The following is a 20,989-nucleotide window of genomic DNA, read 5'->3' as shown; positions in this document are numbered from 1 at the left end:
TCTGCAACCACCACGATGACGAGGCAGGTGGCACCAGGCTCTTGCCATCCTCAGCCTACAATCTCACAGGGATTTCAGCAGTAGCAGGGTGTCCCCGTCCAGCTCAGCATCATCCTCCAGGATCCTGGCGCTGACAGCAAAAGAGAAGGACAAGGGCTGAATGGGAAACAAGTGGAGCAGAAGGAAAGGAGATGTAAAAGTGCTGGAGGAGCTTTGGAAAAAGGTCATGAGGCACAAGGCAAAAATGAGAAGGGCATCTCCACTTTGAGCTTGTTCCCACACAGTAACAACAGGGATCAGGAGCCTGTGCTGTTTTAGCCCAGCTTTGTCTGGAAATACACTTAGATCCAAGAGTATCTTCAGAAAAATAAACACCCCCCAGGTGCAGATGCAGTTTCCTGTGACATGCCCTGAACCTGTGGAGCTAGGGGACTTGCACACCGAGACACACTGCTTGAGTCAACTTGAGCATCAATCTTCAAAGACCGAACTTATGAGATGACTCATAATTAGATAACTGAACAGATAAACAATTTAAAGATCAGAAGTGTTTGAGAAAGATAATAAATACTGGTGATATCGTTGAGTAACTTGAAGAGTAGCAGCACCCACCGACAAGAACAAATTATATTCTATCCACTCTCAAAGAGCCTTGTGAGCAATGCAGTCAAGAGCCGCATGGAGAAACAAGGCTCTGATTCCCAAGGGGGTAAGAGCAGAAGCCAGGAACCGCATTGGCTGGAAAGTCATCTCTCCTGATTGTCCCATGAAAACGCACAGCGACAACATCACAGAAGGCTACTTACTCCTGAAGTCTTATGTTCTTAAATAAGCCCACCACAAATAAGTCAGAGCAAGTCTGAATGTGCCAGTCTCTGGCCCAAAGGGGAGCATAAAAGTGTAGTGAGGATCCCAGAATCTGGCATTCCTGAATCTGTACATCCAGCCGTATTGCAAGAGTCTCCTGGCTCTGCTTTCTGGGAAGCAGCAATGAGAAGACACGAGATAGCTCTGCCCCATGCCTCTGGAGTACCTCCTTCTCCACAGACACTATAGTTCTTCCAGAACTTGGTCAAAACCAACCAGGCCAGTCCCTTCCTGGAGAGGGACCAACACCAGCCACGTCCCTGCAGAGGCTGGTCCTGCAGGACCTGTGACGCTGCAATGCTTGATGCCCTCTCTCTGACACAAATGAGGTCCTTGACCTCTCCCCAGACACTACAGCCTTTCCAAGTTGTCTTCTTATTCCACAGGGCCTCACTCTTGATTAATTCCAAGTTAGGAGTTGAGGACTTCCGAGCGCCCCTGCACTAGCTCCCTTCCACATCACACATTCTTGAAGCATCTGCATTCTCCCTCCTGTGTAATTTCCTGTATGCACCATCTCTGTGGACACTAATGCTGTGAACTGACCTGCTGACAGTTCTGGCTGACAAGCCCAGCCAGAATGACTTATGCAGCCAAAAAACTTTTTTTCACTTGAATTCATCGGCAAGACAAGGGTCAGTTGGTCCTTTTGTGGAATAACTTGCACGGTAAAGATCAGCAGGAGCATCCTACATCACCAATGGCTTTTGAACATCTTTTCTGACAGAGAGAAGCTTGGGGATATTTCTTAAAAGAGACATCGAGAGGTACCATTTCTAACATGGGGATTTGGAGCAAATGAAAATCGTGGCCCAACATTTCAGGGAAGATGAAATGCTGTGGGTGAGCACCATGTCTATAGGGTATTCCCTTCCTCTGCAGGGCTAAATGCAATGGGAGGGGGCAGCTGCAAGAAAGGCGGCCACAGCAATCCACTGGATCTGCCAGTATCTCCAAGGTCTCAGGGACTGGAGTGACTTTGGTTCTGAGCTGGTGAAGTGACCTCAGCAGCCCACGGGGACAACTGCAAGGAGCACTCTGTCCTGTGGCCCTCCTTGCTATGGCACAGCGCTGACCCCTCAATAGCTCACGTCAGGCTCTGAGTGGGCATAAGTGAGCACCTTCTGCCTCGAATGCTGAGGGAAAAAAGAGAGTTTTATTGTGAAAGTGAATGCGAAGAGCAGAGCCCAGGAATGAGAACCACCAGCATCTCATGCAGCAACTGAGACAGCACATACCAGAAGAAAAAGAGGCCCTTCCAAATTACCATTGGGTATGGCCTCCCCAGTGGCCAAGGAAGACAGAAGAAGATGGCCAATTTGGGATAGCATCCTCAGTTCCAAAGCATCAAGATAAAACCACAGAATTATCACCAAAATGAAAAGAAATGATCCCAGACGCCTCTCAGAGATGCAAAGATTGGTCCTTGATTGCAACTGCAAAGCAGCAGGTAAGAAGGCAACGTGCATCCTCAGGCACCATCCCGGAGAGCCGGCGCCTCCCGACGTTACCTCAGGGTCTCCGCGCAGGATGTCATCCTGTCGCACCAGAGCCATCTCCCGGAGGCCCTCCTGGGAGGCAGAGCAACACAGAGCTGAGGCCCAGCCCTGCCACCGCGGGCACCGGCACCGCTCCCCTGCGGCAGCCACCGGGCCAGCGCGGGCCACCGCGCGAGGCCTCGCTCCCCCAGCACGCCGTGGATTATCCGTGTTACTCACGGCTTCATTTTGAAAGGGCTTCACAGATGTTTAATTGAAAGGACTTGATACTTCCTTTCTAATTAGCATTGGGATAAGCATGTAAATCTGTTCTGCTCTTTTATTGGATAGGAAGAATTGGAAGATGCTTCTACGAAGATTTTATGCTAGAAAAACACGTGGGGCAGTGCAGCTCTCCCATACCCAGCCCCATAATGCTGCATTTGCTGCAGGCACTGACTGCCAGCAAGCGCAGGGGACCTGCAGCAGGGCAGCACCACAGTGCAGAGCAGCGTAGGAGGGGACACGTGGAACAGACATTGGCTGTAAACAGCTAAAGCAAATGCAACTCTGCAAACCACCAAAACAAAACTGTTGAAAATGGTTTTTAATCTTCCTCTGACTCCTCACATCGCTGAGAAAACAGCTTTGCATTTTTAAATGTTACTTAAGCAGTTACATGATTTAAATGTTCTTCAAAATATCAGGTGGGGACCACAGCCTCATGGCTATGTCCATAGAGAGGCAAATATCCCTACACATCACCTCTCTCATCCACAGGTTTCTGTCTTGGTACAACCCCATCTTTCCTTCCTGATATTTGTACTGGCTTTTGCCCAACCATTGATGCCAGGCACCACGAGCCTCTTCCTCTGCCTTCCCTGGTTTCACTCTGTTTGTCTTTAATATTGGAAAACACTTGAAAAAAAATCCCCCATTCTCCAGGTATTAGAAGGTTCCTTGGTCCTGGTTTCAAAGCAGTGCAGAAGGAAGACAAGAAAATATTATACAGCACCAAGTATTTTGGAAATAAATAAATGGCGAGTAGTCGTGAGTAGTCTTGGACAGTTAGGTGGGATCAGGAATAGATCTCAGGAAAAACATGGCACCTTGTCTGCTACCCTAAGAGGAAATCTTTTTTTTCCACTATACATATAAACAAAAGGTCCCGAAATCTTGCTAGCCTTTGTATTTTGTGAAGAGACAGAAGAGTTTGCAGAGTTCAATTTGTCAAACCAGAAATGGAAAAAAAAGTGATGCCTGACCTCACAGACCAGCCCCAGTCACAAACCATTAACACAGTGATCGGTTGGGTAGGAAATCTTTGATGAGAATTGCAAACAGCTTAATAGATGCTATTATTTGCTCTCAGACAAAAAATGAACAATGTGACTGCATCTGGCAGAGATATTATGTCCAAAGAATAGTTTAGTTTCCTTTACACTTAGCACATCCTTTCTCATCTATCCTTTTCCCTTTCCCCCTTGCATTCAAATATTACTTAATTTAATGATTATTAAATGAATGAAAAGCATTTGAAGTATTTTCCTGGAGCTCCTTCAACAATTTGTGGCAGGGAACCACATCATCAAACCATCGCCATTACCCGTAAGAGCAGCCTAGCGGAACGAATCTGGGTGAATGTGCATCTGGGGATGTGCAGGAAACAAAAACTTACTTGGTATAAAACGCCACAAACTTCAGTTCATCCAAATCTCCTTGAATGACGACATCATCGAATCCTTCTCCGTGGCCTGAAAGACAGAAAGCCAAGGAATGGGGCCTACGCCCACCCATGCACATGCAGAGCAGGAGGACTTGTTCGCACTCTCGTCTGCTGTCCCACGGTTGTTATTACATGGACTGCTCACATAGCAGGTTCAGATTGTGACCTTTCTGCCAGTACTTTGCCACCTGGCTCCTTTCCTTGTGTGGCACCATCAGGTGAAACCACCAGCCTGCTTCAGTGCAACCCCAGGGGAAAAGACAAGGCCACAAAACCTTCAGTACATTCGATCTCAGCAGAGGATAAAGCCAAAAGGGATGAATTCACAAGATTACAAGAAAATTGCAAAGAAGGCCTTAATTTCCATAGCAAATATCTTGTTCTAATTAAGTATGCTTATGACATAGTCCACGCGAAGAAAAAAAGCTTGGGTTCTTTTCTTTGCTTCGGATTTATCTCTTGCCTAAGAGTGTTTGATACAGAACTACATGAAGAGCAAGTCACTATGCATTCAGTAAGAGATTAGCATTGGAAGAAACGGGTTTTGTCCTGACATTTGTGACATTTATTTTCCCATCTAGAGGTCTGGAATGATCCAGGATTTCTCCCTCTGCATTTTTTTTTTTTCTGCTGAGATGTTTTGCCTTGGACTAAGGAACACAAATGTGGCCAGCTGTGACCTCCCCTATTCCTCAAAATACGAAGAACCAAAAAGCAGAAAGCAGAGCTCCATCCCATCTGCCGTTAGGATGAAATGTGGTGCAATTGCTCCGGTGAAACATGACATTAAATGCAAATGCTGCTCTGTTTGGAGGAAAGGTGCAGGCCAGCAGACAGCCTCCGACAGCAACAGGGGAGGGATCCCGACAGAGCAGTGAAGTCAGAACTCAGGGAAGGAGCGTTCTTGCCTACAGTAGCCTTGTGAAACAAACCAACAAAAAAGGGTATTTTTCAAGGTCTTTCTGTGCCATTTGATATGCCTGGAACAACAGGCACTGGAAAGTTGACCCATGCTTGTAAGTCTCAGAGAAGATACCAAAACTATCAAGTGTTTGCAAGGAAAGCAGATTGGAGACAAAGGTTGGCTCAGACAGGTCACAGCAGACGGAGCTGTGACTTCTGCATCCCAGGACAACATCTCCAGCAATACAAACTCTGCAGCACATTTGGGGAGACCTATTCCACACTACAGCTGTAAATGGCCTCTTCCCTTGCTGTGGGTTGTGAGAGCAGAGAAACATCTGCAAGGCCCTTTGAGGCAAATCTAGACCCCCTTCATTTCCCACTGATGCCATGGGTAAGTCCCATGTCAGTCCCTCCGCTTGACTTGGAGCCAGCTCTCCCAGCTGCAGTTCAAGCTCTACCTGCTCTCCCAGAGGTGAAGTTCAACCCTCACTGCTCTACCTGACTAGAGCCAGCCCCTCTGCAGCTTCCAGGTTCACCTGTGCTCCCGATCCCTGCATCGTTTAGGCATCTCATCCTACACACGGTGCACTGGCTCCTCAAAGAAGCCTTGGGAAGGAGCTGTCAGAGCACAAGTGACTGTAAGGGCCTCTCGGATTCAAAATGCCACTTGCTCTTACAACTCACATTACCCATCTCTTACCTGCATATCGAATGCTCTTTCCAAACATAGCAGTCCATAGATATGGCACTGTGCTGATTTCCATGCCGTGGGCCAGCATGTTCAGAGCTGCTATCCTGCCTGGATAAAGTCAGAATAAAGAGAATGAATGAGGACGCTCTGAGCAAGCACTATGGTCTGCACCGCACACTCAGAACACTTCAGGCGCCTCGGGATCCGTTCCCTTGTCCCAGTGTACATAGAAAACAAAATCTCTTGCTTAGTCTAGAAAACAGGAAACACAACAAGCATCTCTGACAAGGAAGTGTGCCTCATTCTCCAAGCCTGGACTTAGAGGAAAAGAATGCAGCTCTTACTGACTTGTCAGCTTCATTTGCAAGAAACCTTCATTATCAAGAACAACTTTATGAGCCCATCTCAGCTTAGCTTTTGCAATGGTGGCAAGGCTACAGCTTGCTGGACTCCTACCACAAAGTGGGATGGGATGGATAAATCCTGTTCGGAGGCATAGAAACCACTATGATACAGAGTCATTGGGACCCCAGATTAATGTTGACGACTAGGCACATGATGAGCCACTCCATATGAAAACAGCATGACATGCACAAGGCTGTGGGAATGAGCTCTTATTTGAGGTCCTCACATGTACTGATCTTGTGTTTTGTTGTTCTAGTTATAAATACATAATTAAACCAGTATTCAGCTGAGTCACGTGTTTCAAGGGCAAGTCAACTTGGACGTGCGGTTCCAAACCTTGCACCCAGGACACCTGTAAACGGCTGCCACCATCCCAGTGTTGGGGACTTGGAAGGCTCCAGGGCAGCCTTCCACACCAGCATCCCCAGGCTCGGTGTTGTAAAGGGCGGAGAGGTCTTGAGTCGGCTGCAACAGGCGCCTTGGTCATGGCCACAGTTCTGGGCATTTCACGTCCCCAGCACTGGGCACGTGTTGGGGAAGGCACCTGTGTGTCTCTAGCAAGTGATCGTTAGCCAAGGCGCAAAGGCTCTGCACATCAAGAAGTCTGCCAAGGGAAGTGTAGATGGACAGGATAAAATAGACACTACAAGATGTTTTGTATAAATTCCCAGTTTCCCTATTCTCAAATCTTCTCTTGTTGAAGAGGCTTGAAATTTCCTGAAGGTTTGGAAACGGCTCTTGCCCCTAAGTGATTTCCTGCTGTGAACCTGAAGGGACAGAAAAGCACCTACCATGCATATGGGCCATCTGCCAGTGAGGGACGTTCACTTTCTTATTATTCCGAAGGGCCAAAGGGAATGTGACAGCGTCACCTGCAGCAAAGACCCCTGGGATGTTGGTCTGCATCATCTGCAGGAGGGAAGGAGAAGGACACATGGGTGGACATCTGCTGCCTTGGGCTCTCCTGGAGCAGTGGGACGTTCCTCCTGCATGTCCTCATGTTGGGTGTTTCCCACCACGCGGCCCCAGCAGGGCTGCCTGCAGCTCCGGGCACGCCACCCAGCTCACCTTGTTGACAACGATGAAGCCTTTGGAGTCAATGTTGATGCCACTCTGCTTGAGAAACCCTGTCGCTGGGACTGCCCCTGCGGGAGAAGGCCAAGGGGATGGTGTGAGCAATACCTCGGAAGCCCAGCGTTGTGTCAGCAATCAGCGTGGATTACAGCAGGATGAGGAGCTGCCTCCAAGCCCACATCCTGCCTCATAAAGCAAAAAGCAAAGGTCTTCTTCCAAAATTACTGCTCTGGGCCTACAGGGGTGCTATTGAGGATGCATTTGTTCAGCTAATTTAACGATTTTCATTTCAGTTCCAGTAGAGCTAATGTGGCCAAACACCTGTTTTCCTGCTACTATGAAGGGTAAGGTTTGAGCTGCTAGTTTGGCCAGGGTCCAACTTGTGAGGGTACCTGCGGTAGCCTCTCCGGCCATGCCCTGCCTCCACGCTGGGTGTGTTTGCAGCTCCTGACATTGGAGGGTCTCCTTCACGCTCTATCCTCTGCATAATCACCTGAGTAAGGACCAACAAACCTCTAGGATCCATTAATGTACAGATTGCACATCCCAGACAACGAACCTTGCTGCTCTTGAAGTTACATATATGTCCGCATAATCTGCCCATCACATCTTTCTAATGCTTAAGAGTAATTTTAAAACCATTACTCTTTCCTAGATATTTTGGAAAAAAATAAATCAAATTAGTCCCCTTGTTTTCAAAGGCCTCTCCCCTTATTCTCATCTTTCTCCATTTGCATTTCTTTTCTTTAGCTTTCAAAAATCCTTCTGCTTTGGAACAGTCAATAAAAGAACAGAAGGAGAACAGAAGTATTATTCGGTGGTTCTTCCAAAGTTTGCAATGTTCTTCAAAGTAACACTGAAAAGGGGATTTTTTTTTCCCTCCCGAAGCGTAAAGGAAAAAACTAACATATTCTACAGCAGTAGCAGCACTAAAATAAAAAGGGGAAATACTCCAAAATTTCAATTTGAGAGATCTTTAAAAAAAAAATAGAGAGAGAGAGGTTGAAATTGCTTCATTATTTTCCTGGAAAAAAAAAGAAAAAAGGCAGCATTTTTTGGTCTTTCTACACAAACACAATCATATCATGAAAACTGATGGCAGCTAGCACATCTCCACTGGCTTTTTTCAATGACCCTGGAGGGCGGATGAATCATTAGTAACAAGTCTCCGTTTTTATTTATTTATATTTTCATCTTTTACTAGTTTTGGTGGCAAAGAAGAGCAGGCACCAGCAGTGCCGCCCCAACTGGAGTTAGTGTCCCACTTGCCCATGTCAGCCCCACGGGTCCCCTTACCGATGCCGACGACACAGACATCCGCACGCAGAACCTTCCCGCTCTTCAGGACAACCTCCTTCAGCTTTACGGGAGAGAAGTGAAAATAACATTTATTTTAAGGACAAAAAAAGAGGAAAAGAACCTCTACGCTCCCACCTGGTCACAAGTTCTGTCCCGGGACTGTACCTTGCCCTCCTGCTCCCGCAGCTCCGACACCTCCGTTTGCATGTAGAACTTCACCCTGTTGTTCTCGAACATCTTGGGAGGGTACAGAGGAGAGGACATCACAGACCAAAACGACCTGACCTGGGGCCTCTGACCTGCTCCTGGTCTCTGCGATGCCATTCCCACCCTTTGGATTCATTTCCACTCCCATTGGGAAGAGGCTTTTCATGCACCTCACAGAAAGGAGTTTGTTTATAGCAAGCAGGCCACAAGAGGGAAGACACAGCCCGTCTTTTCTTTCTAGTGATAATTTTTGTGGAGCACCTTCACAGCTTCATTAGTAAATCAACTCATCAAATAAGCACATCTATAAATGCCATAAATCAAACATGCACAAGCCACACAGCCTCTTGTCTGTCACCAGAACCACCCCTGGCACAGGAACGCGAAGTCACCTTCATGACAGCACGGCCAACCCTCTCCCCAAAGAACTTCTTGAAGGGAACTTCCTCCAGCTCCACCACGGACACGGAATGGGCCCGCTCTGTGAGATAGGCGGCCACCTCCATCCCTGGGGAACAGAAGTACATCCGAGTGGCCATGTGCCTCTCCCAGCACTGGCCCAGGGACTGGCGAGGGCCAAGCCAGTAACGGGAGAACATCCCTTTGCTCTCTCTTGGCCCGAGAAGCTGGAGTTGCTCTATTGGGACAGCTAGAATGTAAGCAGAGTGAAGTGAAGAGAACCAAACTCACTCACTGTGCACGGCTTGGAGGTGGCAGCTTCAAACAGGGCAATGGCAGACTGGGAAGGGTTCTGGGAAAAACTGCAATAACGTGTGGAAATCTGGAAAGCTTTCTTCAGAGTGGAAGGTCACAGGAACCATTAAAAATGAAAATTTATATTGTCTAGGCTTGCATTCTGCCAACCTCATTATACCCCGAAATGTGCCCACTTTCCACTTGCTAGGGGTGAGCTGCATCCGAGCAAACACAGGCACAGATGCACAGACCCCGTCACCGTCAGTTTGTGTCTAATCCATGCCCAGTGCCCATCTCCCCTCAGTGACCAGAAGGGCTACCTAGCGTAGTGGCACTTGGAGATGCCTAGGCTACACCCAGGGAAGTTCAGAAGACAGAAAAGCCCCCATAGGATACTCCAGCTGACTCATATTTTAACTCTGTCAGATAAACTACATAGGTTGTGTGACATGAAGACAAATAAAAACGAAGCAGTATTGCAGATGTCTCCAGTGCCCACTCTGTGATCCTTCACTCCCACTGTAATGGACAATGTCATTATTTCTGTTGATTTTTTTTTCTGATCATTTCTTAATTTTAAAATCCTTTTAGAGGAGCAGATGCTAGAATAGGGCTAAGATATCAGAGGTGATTTTACTAGTGCCTTTTAAGGAGAAGTGGTATTAAGTCTGTATCTTATTCAGGATACCTGTGACCATAACAGCTTTGCCTATTGCTCTGGTGCAGTATGTGGTTGTACTCCAGAAATTCATCATCTTCCACCACGACTAAGAATCACTAATATTGAGAGGCTAGTACACAGCCAGACAGGACACAATATCACCGGTACTTTTCCGTTATAGGAAATCATATTGTTGCATCAAAGGAAAGACATCACAAACACTCCTTGCATTTGTGAACTTGCAGCATATTAGAGTGACCTACAGTTGATTACTCTGATCAAACTCAGATCACGTCACCAGCCAAGATGTGATGACCACATTTTACATTCCACAAGAAGTGCCGTAGTCTGTCCCCTTGAATGCTATACAGAACCCAAAGACAGGCCCATAATTTCTGTTTCAGCTTGGACAGATCTTGTGGAGAGGTGTTTGAAAGAGAATTCCCTTCCTATGGCTGTATCTGCCTGAAGCATCTAAGTTAAGCAGTGAGACTCGCTCCTGAGTCAACAGCACCCGCTGCCATCCCCAGCAGCTGGGGGAGCATCTAGGGCAGGGGGACGAGCCACCCTCCAGAGCCACTTGCCCCTTATGGCAGAGGACAAAGCCCAGCTCAGGTTACAGGGCTGCCTGGTGCACTGCTATGCCAGGGAAGGTGGTTTCCACCCTGCAGTTTGAAGGAGAGGGAGAGGGACCTGCTGCATCTTCAGGTAAAGTTTCCAACCCCGCTAACTATGCAACCATAAGGAAGCCAAGTCTGGAAGGAGAGCCATGCCTGAAGGACCTGCGTGGGATGCAGGCAGAACCAAGGCAAAAGGAGAGCTCACCAAGGAAGGAGGCTCCCACTATAACTACGTTCTTGCTCGTGGCGAGTTTCACCACGCGGTTGGCATCTTCAGGAGTTCGGATGTTAAAGACGTTTTCCACTTCTTTGCCCTTACAGCTGAGAGCCTTTGGCCTGAAAAAAAGCGAATCAAAAAAAAAAAAGAAAAAGAAAAAACACACCCACAAATTAAAGGAAACTCAGCTCAGCACCCATTTTCTCCACCCAAGCCCTTCCTTGGGCCAAGCACCGCAGCGAGTTCTGCAGAGCAGCACCCGAGGTCCTGCCTCGGCGGCTGCCTCTGCCGAGCCGCAGCCAGCAGTGCCCAAGGGGGGAGGCTCCTCCTGGGGACCAGCTGCTGCTCCAAGGCAGGAGGTTGGGCCCTTTCAAGGATCTCTTTTTCCTCTGTCTTTCAGCAGAAGCTTTGGAGTCAGATTTTCCGAGATATATATATATATGTATGTATGTATATGCATATATATGTCTGTAGATATACATATATTTAGGCCTCTGAAGAGGTAGGTTCTGCTCTGCATTTCTTGAGGCACTTGGCTATAATATTCACTGTCACTGTAACATTTTCATCTTGTCCTTCCCATGCATTTACTGTATTTATCTATCTTTAAATAACTAGTCTCTCCTTACCCAACTTGCATCTGAAAGAAAACTCCTCAGTAATTTAGGTTCCACTAAGAACATTTACTCAGTGTTGCTGGAGCTTGTGCATAAGGATTTTGAGAGTATTTCTAGAGGTTTTGGTCCTCTTTTGAATCCTATTAGGTAGCTGGTACACACAGCATTTTGCTGCAGTGTTCCACATCCCCAGGCACGGGCCTTGGAGCACATGATGCTGTGATTGCTGCTGAGGATGTGTTGTGTAACAGGGGAGCTGCTCTGATCATCTTGCAAGGCTGTCCCAGGCTTCTGCACACTTCGTCTAATTAATTCAGGCATCAGCCCCAAAAAGGGAGCAGCATCAGGCATTCAAAAGGAGCAGGGCAAATGCTCAGCTATTTGCATCTCTTTGTAGCAATGACCTTGGGGAAAACATTTTCAGGAACACAATAAAAGTCTGGAGAATCCGGTCTTAGAGTCCATGCGCGTCACCCCTCCTGCCGCCATGGCCAGGCGTGGGCTGGAGAGCTCCTGTCCTTTAGCACGACTGTCACGGTGCCCGTCAGGAAGATCCGAGCGGGCTGCCGCGCTCTCAGCGTGCGTTACCTCATCTCAGTGACACAGAGGGGCTGCTCTGAGGATTGAAGCAACCCTTGTGGTCTCCACAGCTCCTGGTGCCCGACAACATGGTGCTGCTGCTGCTTGGAGACCAGAGGGATGCAAGGAAAGCGGCCGGCAAGCCCAGGGGTAGTGGGCTCTGCGCTCTGCATCTGCAGCAGCATCCTTCTCCCGGGTACAGCTGCTCATGAGCTGGACTTGGGAGAGACTTACAGGCAAAATTGAAATAGTGGGAACATTCAAACAGCAGTCAGGTTCAAAGGCATTGCTGTAGAAATGCTCAGTTGAATGCAAACATTTGACATTTTCTGCGAAAATGTAATATTCAGAGTGGACTGCTATGAGTGATTTCATTAAAGAAGATCAGGAGATGCCACCAATGCCAACATTTTCCCATTAAAATGGCAATTTTGACAAAAACTCCTATTAAAAAGAAACTAACAAAGCAACCAATCATTTTCAAGACAGTAGGAATGGTGCTAATCTCAAAAATTAGCTGCCTGGCTAAACTCAAAAGAAAACACTTATAACCCTACAAGCAGGAGCAGCAGCTTGTGCAAAGCAGGGTAGATAACCCGACACGCCACCTTGGCAGACAGGAATCCTGCCCTTCAACTGCTTTATCTGACAGAGCGTTACAGTTCATTTGTAATATTTGCAGCTATTTCCGGACAGAAGGGTTAAATGAGTTCAAGTCATTTGACTCTTTTTTTCCTCATGTTTTCAGGAGACACACACAGCACCTTGTCTCTGCTAACTGCCCCACGGCCAAAACGCTTCCCCTCCTTCTCTTGTTCATTTATATTTTTCTCAGAAAACACCATGACACACACTCTGTGCCAGAGAGATGGTTGCCTGAAAAGCTGCTGCTATTTTTTGTGAACGAATCAAGTTTTAGTCTTGAAAACTTCACTCTTATGACTAATTCTCACCAAACAGATTCTGTCGTGTTGCTGTAAGAGCAACATCTAACTACAACAGAGGAGCATTAAGCTCTGATTTTCATGGAAAAACTTAATGTTGGCAAGAAATGAAAGATGGAGATTATGGCAGATGCATTATCTCACTTTCAGCGTTGTTTACTATTGAGGGACAAAAAGAAAAACAATATGCTAAAAATGACCACTAAAAACATTCAAGATATCTTAATTTTGGAGGCTTTTCTTATAAGAAAATATACTCAAGGTTCTGGGCATTAATTTTTTCTCTCCCCACATTCTAAACAGGCTTTGAGGACAGATCCTTCGTTCCTGTTTGCATTCTGAAAGATCTCAAAGGGAATTTTCCCTGTGTCCTTTTCAGATTTCCTAGCCAGTCCCGGGGGACAGAGCATTAGGGAGCTTGCTAGCCAATTATTCTACTTTTAAGAATTTTTTCCATCAGTTTCTTTAGGATCGAGTAAGTCATAAACCCAAACTGTTTCTGTAGGCAATTTTTGTTAACACTGTTTTGACCTTCACTCTGATCATGAAACCTTCCAGACTCAGCCAGCCCCTCGTGCCTGCTGGTGACTTCCTTTCTGGGTGATTCTTGGGTGACACAAAGGATTTTCAGCCTTGGCTGAGCAAATATATCCAGCACAAACTGTGCAAACACATCCACCTGGGATCCTTGCTTTTTCCACAAACACTCTTGCAAAGAAAAAGTTCCTGCTCCAAATTCGGTCACTGGGTTTGATCCCTCATCCCTAGGCACAAGCTCCTTGCTTTCTAAGACCACTTCTCAGGAGCTTTAAAAGGTCTGCTTGCAGCTTACGTGTTTCCAGTCGCTATCAGCAGTTTGTTATACTCCATCTTAAATCCATCCTTGAACACCGCTGTCTTGTTCTTGATATCCACAGCTGCAACCTGAAATCATTTCTAAATGATGTTAAGGGCGGAAATCGCAGGTGCATATTGAGATACCATACAGTGAGCCAGAAGTTGACTTCCTCCATGGGCACTATAGTTATGACAGGGCTCACCTAAGAGCTCCCCAAGTTCCTCCCCTTGGCTTCCATACCCTGGCTTGCTAATCAGGGAAGTGCATGCAAATACTTAATTATTATTTTCTAAATGTGAATTGCTTTCTTATTAACAGCATCTTCTAAAGCTTGGAAATTGTGTCCCCCTGCCTGCACTGGGAACGGGCACACCAAGAGCCACACTCCCTAGGCCATCATTCCCCCTTCTTGCCCATGGTGACTGCAATCTGGTTGGCACCCAAATGTCCTGGAGTCAGGAGGGACACATGCAGATGATCAGACTCCTGCTCCTGTCACTAATGCTGCTCTGTTCCTACTCATTTACTTTTTATGGTAAGGACAAGGACAAGTCTGCCATCTGCCCTACTGTCAACATTTCTCTCAAGGCACCCAAAATGACACCTTTTGGCCAACTGTGTGGCAGGCACTCTTGGTGCTCCTCTTTCAAGCAAGTCCCAGATTTTCTAAACCAGCCTTCCTCCTCCTCCACCTCTCCCTGACATCAGGTTGACAAACCCAAGTGTTTACAAACGACGAGGTCTGACTGCTCATGAAAGGAGACTGGTTTTCACATGTTCATGGCAAGAGCGTGTCCATCTCCTGGCATGTCTGCCCTGGTGGCGGCAGCTAGAAGGATGAGGTGTCAATACCAGCTGGCTACGGACCCAAGAAAGCCTCATCAGGGCACGGGAGGATTTTGTGCAACGGCAACCTCCATGTGACAGGGCATGTGCATTTAAGTCCATCCATGACTAGGATTCTGTCCTGCAGCAGGACAACTCAATGTTTGAGGTAGCAATTCAAATAAGCAGTGCATGAACTTAGATTGCCCTTTGCCACAGGCTGAATCCATAGGCCTGAGCAGAGACAACTGGACATCTCAGAGGGTCCCACAGTCAAACTCTGCTTTAGAGCTGAGGAGTACAAGCCTCATCTTTAAGCACAGTGCAAAATATTGGCAGATCTTTGCCTTGAACAGTGCGGAGTGATGAACAGGAAATGCTGACTTGGCTGCCAGGTGGGAACTGAGATGTGAGCTTTTTGTGGCACTATCTGCACCTTTTATCTCCTTTTACCTCCTCCTCACATCACCCCTGCGAAGTGGGATCGCAGCAGCAGGGTACATGCTCTCAGTGTATCTGCCTCGCACACTGATATCAGTAATAGCAATACGAGCCCAAAACAGACACAACACAGGGGGTTCATCTCACTCTTCTTTAGACGTCACAAATTTTTGAAGAACTCCCAGTATAAGGAAAATAATGGCGAGAGATGTTTAAACAGTTATCTGGATAAGGGGCCAGGTGGTCAACACAAACCCACATGTGAACACTCAATAAATGGCAGGTGAGAAGTCACCATCACAGCAGAGTTTGCGCAGGATGTTTTTCCTGCCAGACGACCAGTTGTGTTCGTGGTTTTGAACCCCCTTAAGCAACATAAGCTCCTTAGCATAAGTGAAAAGGGGAACTGAAGGAGGCATCTAACATCTCTGCAAAGGGAATCAGTACATCGAGAACAGAGACAGCGGCTACATTTTCTAAACACCAAGTCTTTATGCACTAGAACTTGCAAAACACACTCTGCAGGCACAGCAAAACATAGTCTGCAGGCACACTGACAAGGTGCCCTGCAGGAATGCTGCTCTCCTTACCTGCATTTCAGTCAAGACTTCGATGTCGTACGTGCGGAAGAATTCTTTAGGGCGCAAGGCAATCTGCTCAGGGTGGGAGTCCATTGACTGCAGAAAAATCAGTTTTCCAGTTGAAAAGGAGAGTGGTGAAATGCCTGTTACATGCTAGCAATAGTCTGAAGTTAGTCCTAGCAGCAACTGTTAAGAGATTCACTTTATAGAGACTAGAATCAAAGCTTGTTCAAACAAAAGTCCTCATGAACCACTGGGTTAGGTCCCAACTGCTTTTCCGATAACTCAGTGCAGCAGTGGCACTGACCAGCTAAAGAAGAACAGAAGTGAGTGCTGCTGAATAACTGTAAAGAACCCGTTTTATAGAGAAGCAACATTTCACAGGGCTTTCAGCAGGATCATCTACCCACTCAGGCAGGAGATCTGGGGTTGGCCCATGAAAGAGCAGGCCTGCAGGAATCAAGGGTTTCACCATCTGGCTCCAACTTGCTTTGGAAGCAGCCAGACAGCAGGGGCTGAAGTGCTAGTCCCTTGTCCCTGGGCATGGCTTGGTAAGGGACTAGGTGGGAGGCAAGCAGTGAATGCCCCTAATGTAACTTCAGATAACACTGAAGAGGGCAGTCTCTTAGGACCTGATTTCAGTTGGTGCAGGATTACAGAGGTTTTACTGCAAATTCTTTCGACACCCAGTGTTTAGCAAGAGAGGAACTTTCACCCCTGTGGCGCGGTGGATCTCATGCCGGTGCGCAGCGAGGGCAGGACACAGCAACACACAACTTGTGCGGGTTCCACCACATTCCACCGCCCAGCAATGGCAGCAAAGGAGTCGGCACGCCGGGGAGCAGGTCATGGTCCAAAGGGCTCCAAGAGCAACACTGTCCTGGGGGACCTTGGGATGAGCTGATAGCAGATGTTCAGCAAAGCAGAGGAAAGGCAATGCTGCAAGACCAGAAATCCACCGGCTGCAGCTTTACATATTCCCCTTTTACTGACTCTTTCTAGGGTTAGTCCAACTCACACTAGAATTAAGAAAAATACACTCTTTTTTTTTCCTATTCGAGAAATATCTACCATTATTTTTACAAAGACTGTACACACCTTCTAGAAGCAACTGCAGCCTGAGGTGTTTAGTGAGGTGCTTAACAAGTTATTCACCTGTTGTGTGAGATGTTTTCACTGTTTAAGGGAGAACAGAACAGATATTTTAACAGCCATAACAGGGGAAGAAGAGTTTCAGAGGGTTGCCTGGCTGGGACCATGATTGCAGCCTTCTCAGAGCTCCCCTGCGCAACTGTGGTGAACCCTCAACTCCGACTGAATCAGCGGTTCTTCATCCCAAGCGTATCTCAATAGCTTGAACGCTCTCAAAAAGCCATGTGCATATTTGCATTCCTTTGACAATCCCTTTGCCTTGGGGCTTGAAGCAGGGTTAAATGCTCTAGCTATAGAGCACCAGCCCTATGGAGAAGCATCCCTGCCTTAAGGGGGAATACACAAACTACCTCTTCTGATGTTATCTCCATACTTCAAGGACAAATGCTGCTGTTCAACATGAGTTACTGCCTGATATCAGGAAAGGTCCAGAAAGCAGTAAGGAAAATGGTATTAGAAGAGCATTCTGTCTCTGCAAATTTACACACAAAAAGGGATGTATGCTGGAGAAACCCCTGTAATGCAATCAAGATGTGATGATAGCCAACAGTGTGAATACATGTAACAACGCTGCACAGCAAAAACCATATGCTAATATGAACTGGGGTAGACAATACAGTTCTTTTTGTTTAAGAACTGAGATTTACAAGCCCCATTACATTGCCCTAGAAATTTTGTTCTAGAAACATAAGAGAAGTCAACTGATCCATCCAGGCACGAGGTGGCTGTGTTAGCTGATATTGGACCTGTGCAAAATGTCCTTGTTTCTGTCCTTGGTGAGCTCTTCGCTAATTTGTACAATTCCTCTCTTGAGCTTCATCTTTCAGTCACCAACAGAACATTCAAGGGAACGAATGAAGAAAAAGAAACATGTTGGCGCAATGAATAATGGTTGCATAAGGTCCTAGAGCAAATTTTAAAAAATCAGAAAGAAAGTGAAACACTGAAGGTGCTACAAACCTTGCTGAGCTTCGGTCTGTCGTAGGGCAAGTGTCTGTCCATCGTGCACATTACGATCCTGTCCGAGAAACCCTCCTGGCGCAAGGTCTCCGCACAGACTAACCCAGCAGCACCTAAGAGGAGACCAGTGTTAGCTGTGAATGCTGTATTTGACAGACAGAAATACCCAAGCACTGAGAACAGTGATGCTGACACAGTTTGGTGACAGGAAAGATGTCATTCTGGGTCTGAAACAGAGCTTGATCAGCTTAGAAAAATAGAAGATAAGGCACTGCACCTGCAGAGATCTAGAGCCAGCAGTGTTGCTGGACCTGTGTCCTGTGTGTCCATGGGTCTGAATCCTTCACTCCCTATGCCTAGGATCCCACACAGAGGCCATTTCAAAAATCACTGCTTCTGTAAGTTTTGGCCCTACTTTATGGCTCTTCCTAAGTCAATGGCACATGGCTGCTTCTAAAGAAGGGACACAGCCCTTGAGACTGTATCTCCATGTCCAAGGCAGGAAGAGGAATCCTCTGTCCATGTAAATGTTATATTAATTATCTACGGGACTTCTTGAGCAGATGTTCAAACTATTACATTCCTCTTGTTTGAGAGGAGTCATTCACCTGCAGTCTTTTCCTCTGCACCTTAGCAGTCCTTGTCCCTCAGCTTGAGCATAAAGCCACATCTCTACAACGTGGCAGAACCAAGAGACAAAACAAAATCGTCCCTAGTTCTTCCAGAACTTTTTTTTTTCCAAAAATAATTTGTTGACCGAGTTCCTGATAAGCCAAATACCAGAGCACAAAGTTCTGCAATAGCTTCAGTGGCAAAGGGCAAGCAGGTGACTCTCGATTGCTTCTGTTTTACATATTTTACTATCCCCAAAATGGGCCCAGACTTTCCAGAGCCTCCATGATGGCAGTGCTGATCACATACCTTCCTATAGAGGATTTTGTATGCAATTGCTTGCCAGTGGGGAGGGAGGTTGTCATTAAACATAGGAAAAAAAGGTGAGATGCGAGTCTGACCTCTAACACTGAGAGGTGTGAGACAGAGGATGATAATGGGAAGGTGCCATTCAACTAAGTGGCTACCTGAGAGTGCCGTCCCACCTGCAACCCAGCAGCCTGACATGGCACAGTCCTTCTTCCTTGGCCAAACACATGAGATCTGAAAGGCCAAGTTAGTCTCTTTTCAGCCTACAAAGCCTTGTTCAACATCAAAGATTTAAAAAGTCACAGTTCTGGTGATACCAACAAAGAGAACATGAAGTTGGACACTCTCACCTGGTTTGGTTTGTCAACAACTTGCTCCTACTGTTGAAATCAACAAATGGTGAGAGAAGAGAAAACAGGGTACTTGTCTTGTGCATGTTGCCTGGAGGACATGCTGAGCAAGGACTTACTCTGAACTGATTTCAATATTGAATCTCTAATGAACCCCTCTTGTCCACTCAAATTTTTGACAGTAAGGAACTCAGAATCCAAATGGATTTGGAATCCTAATCACTGCAGTGATGCAGTTGATATCTTTGAGCAGCCTAAGCCAGTGAGCTGCTGCTTGAGCTGCCAGTTGTCAGCTCTTCTGGGCATGGTTACAGCTCACTGCATTCTCATCACTTAGTCCTCATGCACCCAGGTTTGAAATCTTCTTTCATGTCATCCAGAATTAGATACTGGTTCTTCAAAGAGTTGAAAATTCAGCTATTCAAGCCTGAGAAAGCTCTTTCAATTACTGTTATCATTATCTTTTGGGTAACTTTGCTTAAGATTCCGATGGCTGGTCTCACTTGGCCACCTCTCTGCCATGAAAGGCTCACTGACCTCAGAGAGCACAAGTATCAGGCCTCAACTTTTATTGAACAAGGACCAGGATCACAAGAAGATAAAAATGTTGCCCAGTAGCAAGGGAAAAGCAGGCCAGACTAGTTCTTCCTGCCTCTATTCAGGCTGCGGGGTGTGACTGAGTTATGCTTTGCATTTCCACAGCTTGGATTTGGTAGTTTGGGGGCCGTAATCTAGTGAGAATAATCCACATGCTTGGAGTAGCTGTTTCCTTGCAGCTCCAGGTCTATCAGGGGACAGCTTGTTTCCTCCCAGCCCTTTGCACTTCACTAAGTGCCATTTCACTAAGGCAAACGATCCAGCTTAGTGCTCAACCAGCTCCAGAAACAGGTGGACTCTAATTGGGATTTACTCCGTAAGTCTATCCAGGAGGACTGCATTGTGTAGTGCTGCCAGGTTGCATGGAATTATTTCCAGCTTTAGGCAAAGCAATTGTCACACGTTACACTTGCAGTGTTGTCAGGGAATCTGCATAAGTCTGCATGGCAGACGTGCTGGAGATGGCAGCCCCACATTGACTCTCAGGTCCCTGGACAAAAACATTGAAACTCCCAGAATTTGCTCACTGCACATTGGTTCAACATCCTGGTTTGCAACCTGTGTACTTTACAAAAAAATACCATATTCACACAAGCCCATGGTGTCCCTCCAGGCTCCCCTCTCCCAAGCTCCCCTCTCAAATTTGGAGCTCCAGATTGGACCTCCAGATTTGGTTACATAAGGAGAACTCCACAAAATATTTCCACTATTAATAACATCCCATTCCTTGCATAGTATTTGTTAAATGCAAACTCCAGAGCTGATATAAGCACAGCGCTGGTTGCACAAGCTCTCAGCAGGGGACAAGGACCGAGTGCCTCTGAGGAATACAGAAGACAGACGCTCCCAAAGCCTAGTCCCCGAGCTCCATACACCTGGATTGCACCAAAGTGGTGAAAGAGCCAAGTTTTATTGACAGTGCATTGGGACAGCGTGACTGCAATTTCAGAAGGAGCTGGGAGAAGAGCTAGATAAAAAGAAGGCCTGGCAACTTTGCTATTCCATTCAGGGATTTGGTGTTTACTGGGAAGACGGAAGAAGTGATCTTCAGAGAAGCAGCTTGAAGTAAGAGCTTTGGAGCAGGCAGCTGTGATGGGATTAGAGGTGTGCAGGCTCCAAAAGGTAAACATGTATTCACATTCACATTTGAGAGGACTTTAAATGCATGAATTGCAGAAATCAGGGGTTAGTAATGTATCTAGAGAGTGTGTAGAGGGAATAGTTAAGTGTGCCCATCATGACGAGCTCTGAGAAGGAGGTACAAAGCTCCACAGACCGGGAGCACAGGGACATTTTCAAAGGTCTATCAGTGTCCAGGTGAGAAAGCCCCAGGAAGT

General features: G+C 46.7%; 1 protein-coding gene across 2 annotated transcripts in view; it reads right to left on the bottom strand.

The window, feature by feature from the left end:
- The window catches only part of AIFM3 (AIF family member 3), a 39,596-nt gene that overhangs the window by 1,725 nt on the left and 16,882 nt on the right, over positions 1-20,989 (bottom strand). For both annotated transcript variants that reach the window (XM_010215089.2, XM_010215090.2), the window contains exons 7-17: positions 17,785-17,897; positions 15,682-15,768; positions 13,820-13,911; positions 10,836-10,966; positions 9,046-9,161; positions 8,612-8,683; positions 8,444-8,507; positions 7,142-7,218; positions 6,865-6,982; positions 5,678-5,776; positions 4,024-4,099 (exon numbers count right to left, since the gene is read on the bottom strand). In XM_010215089.2, the coding sequence (XP_010213391.1) occupies positions 4,024-4,099; positions 5,678-5,776; positions 6,865-6,982; positions 7,142-7,218; positions 8,444-8,507; positions 8,612-8,683; positions 9,046-9,161; positions 10,836-10,966; positions 13,820-13,911; positions 15,682-15,768; positions 17,785-17,897 (1,045 nt within the window). The remainder of the gene's footprint in view (positions 1-4,023; positions 4,100-5,677; positions 5,777-6,864; positions 6,983-7,141; positions 7,219-8,443; positions 8,508-8,611; positions 8,684-9,045; positions 9,162-10,835; positions 10,967-13,819; positions 13,912-15,681; positions 15,769-17,784; positions 17,898-20,989) is intronic.

The sequence above is a fragment of the Tinamus guttatus genome, unplaced genomic scaffold (genome assembly GCF_059628265.1).
Source record: "Tinamus guttatus ecotype Peru unplaced genomic scaffold, ASM5962826v1 Tinamus_guttatus_pri_ptg000459l, whole genome shotgun sequence".
NCBI lineage: Eukaryota > Metazoa > Chordata > Aves > Tinamiformes > Tinamidae > Tinamus > Tinamus guttatus.
Note: the sequence above shows the minus strand (reverse complement) of the source record. Positions and strands in the feature narration are given on the sequence as shown.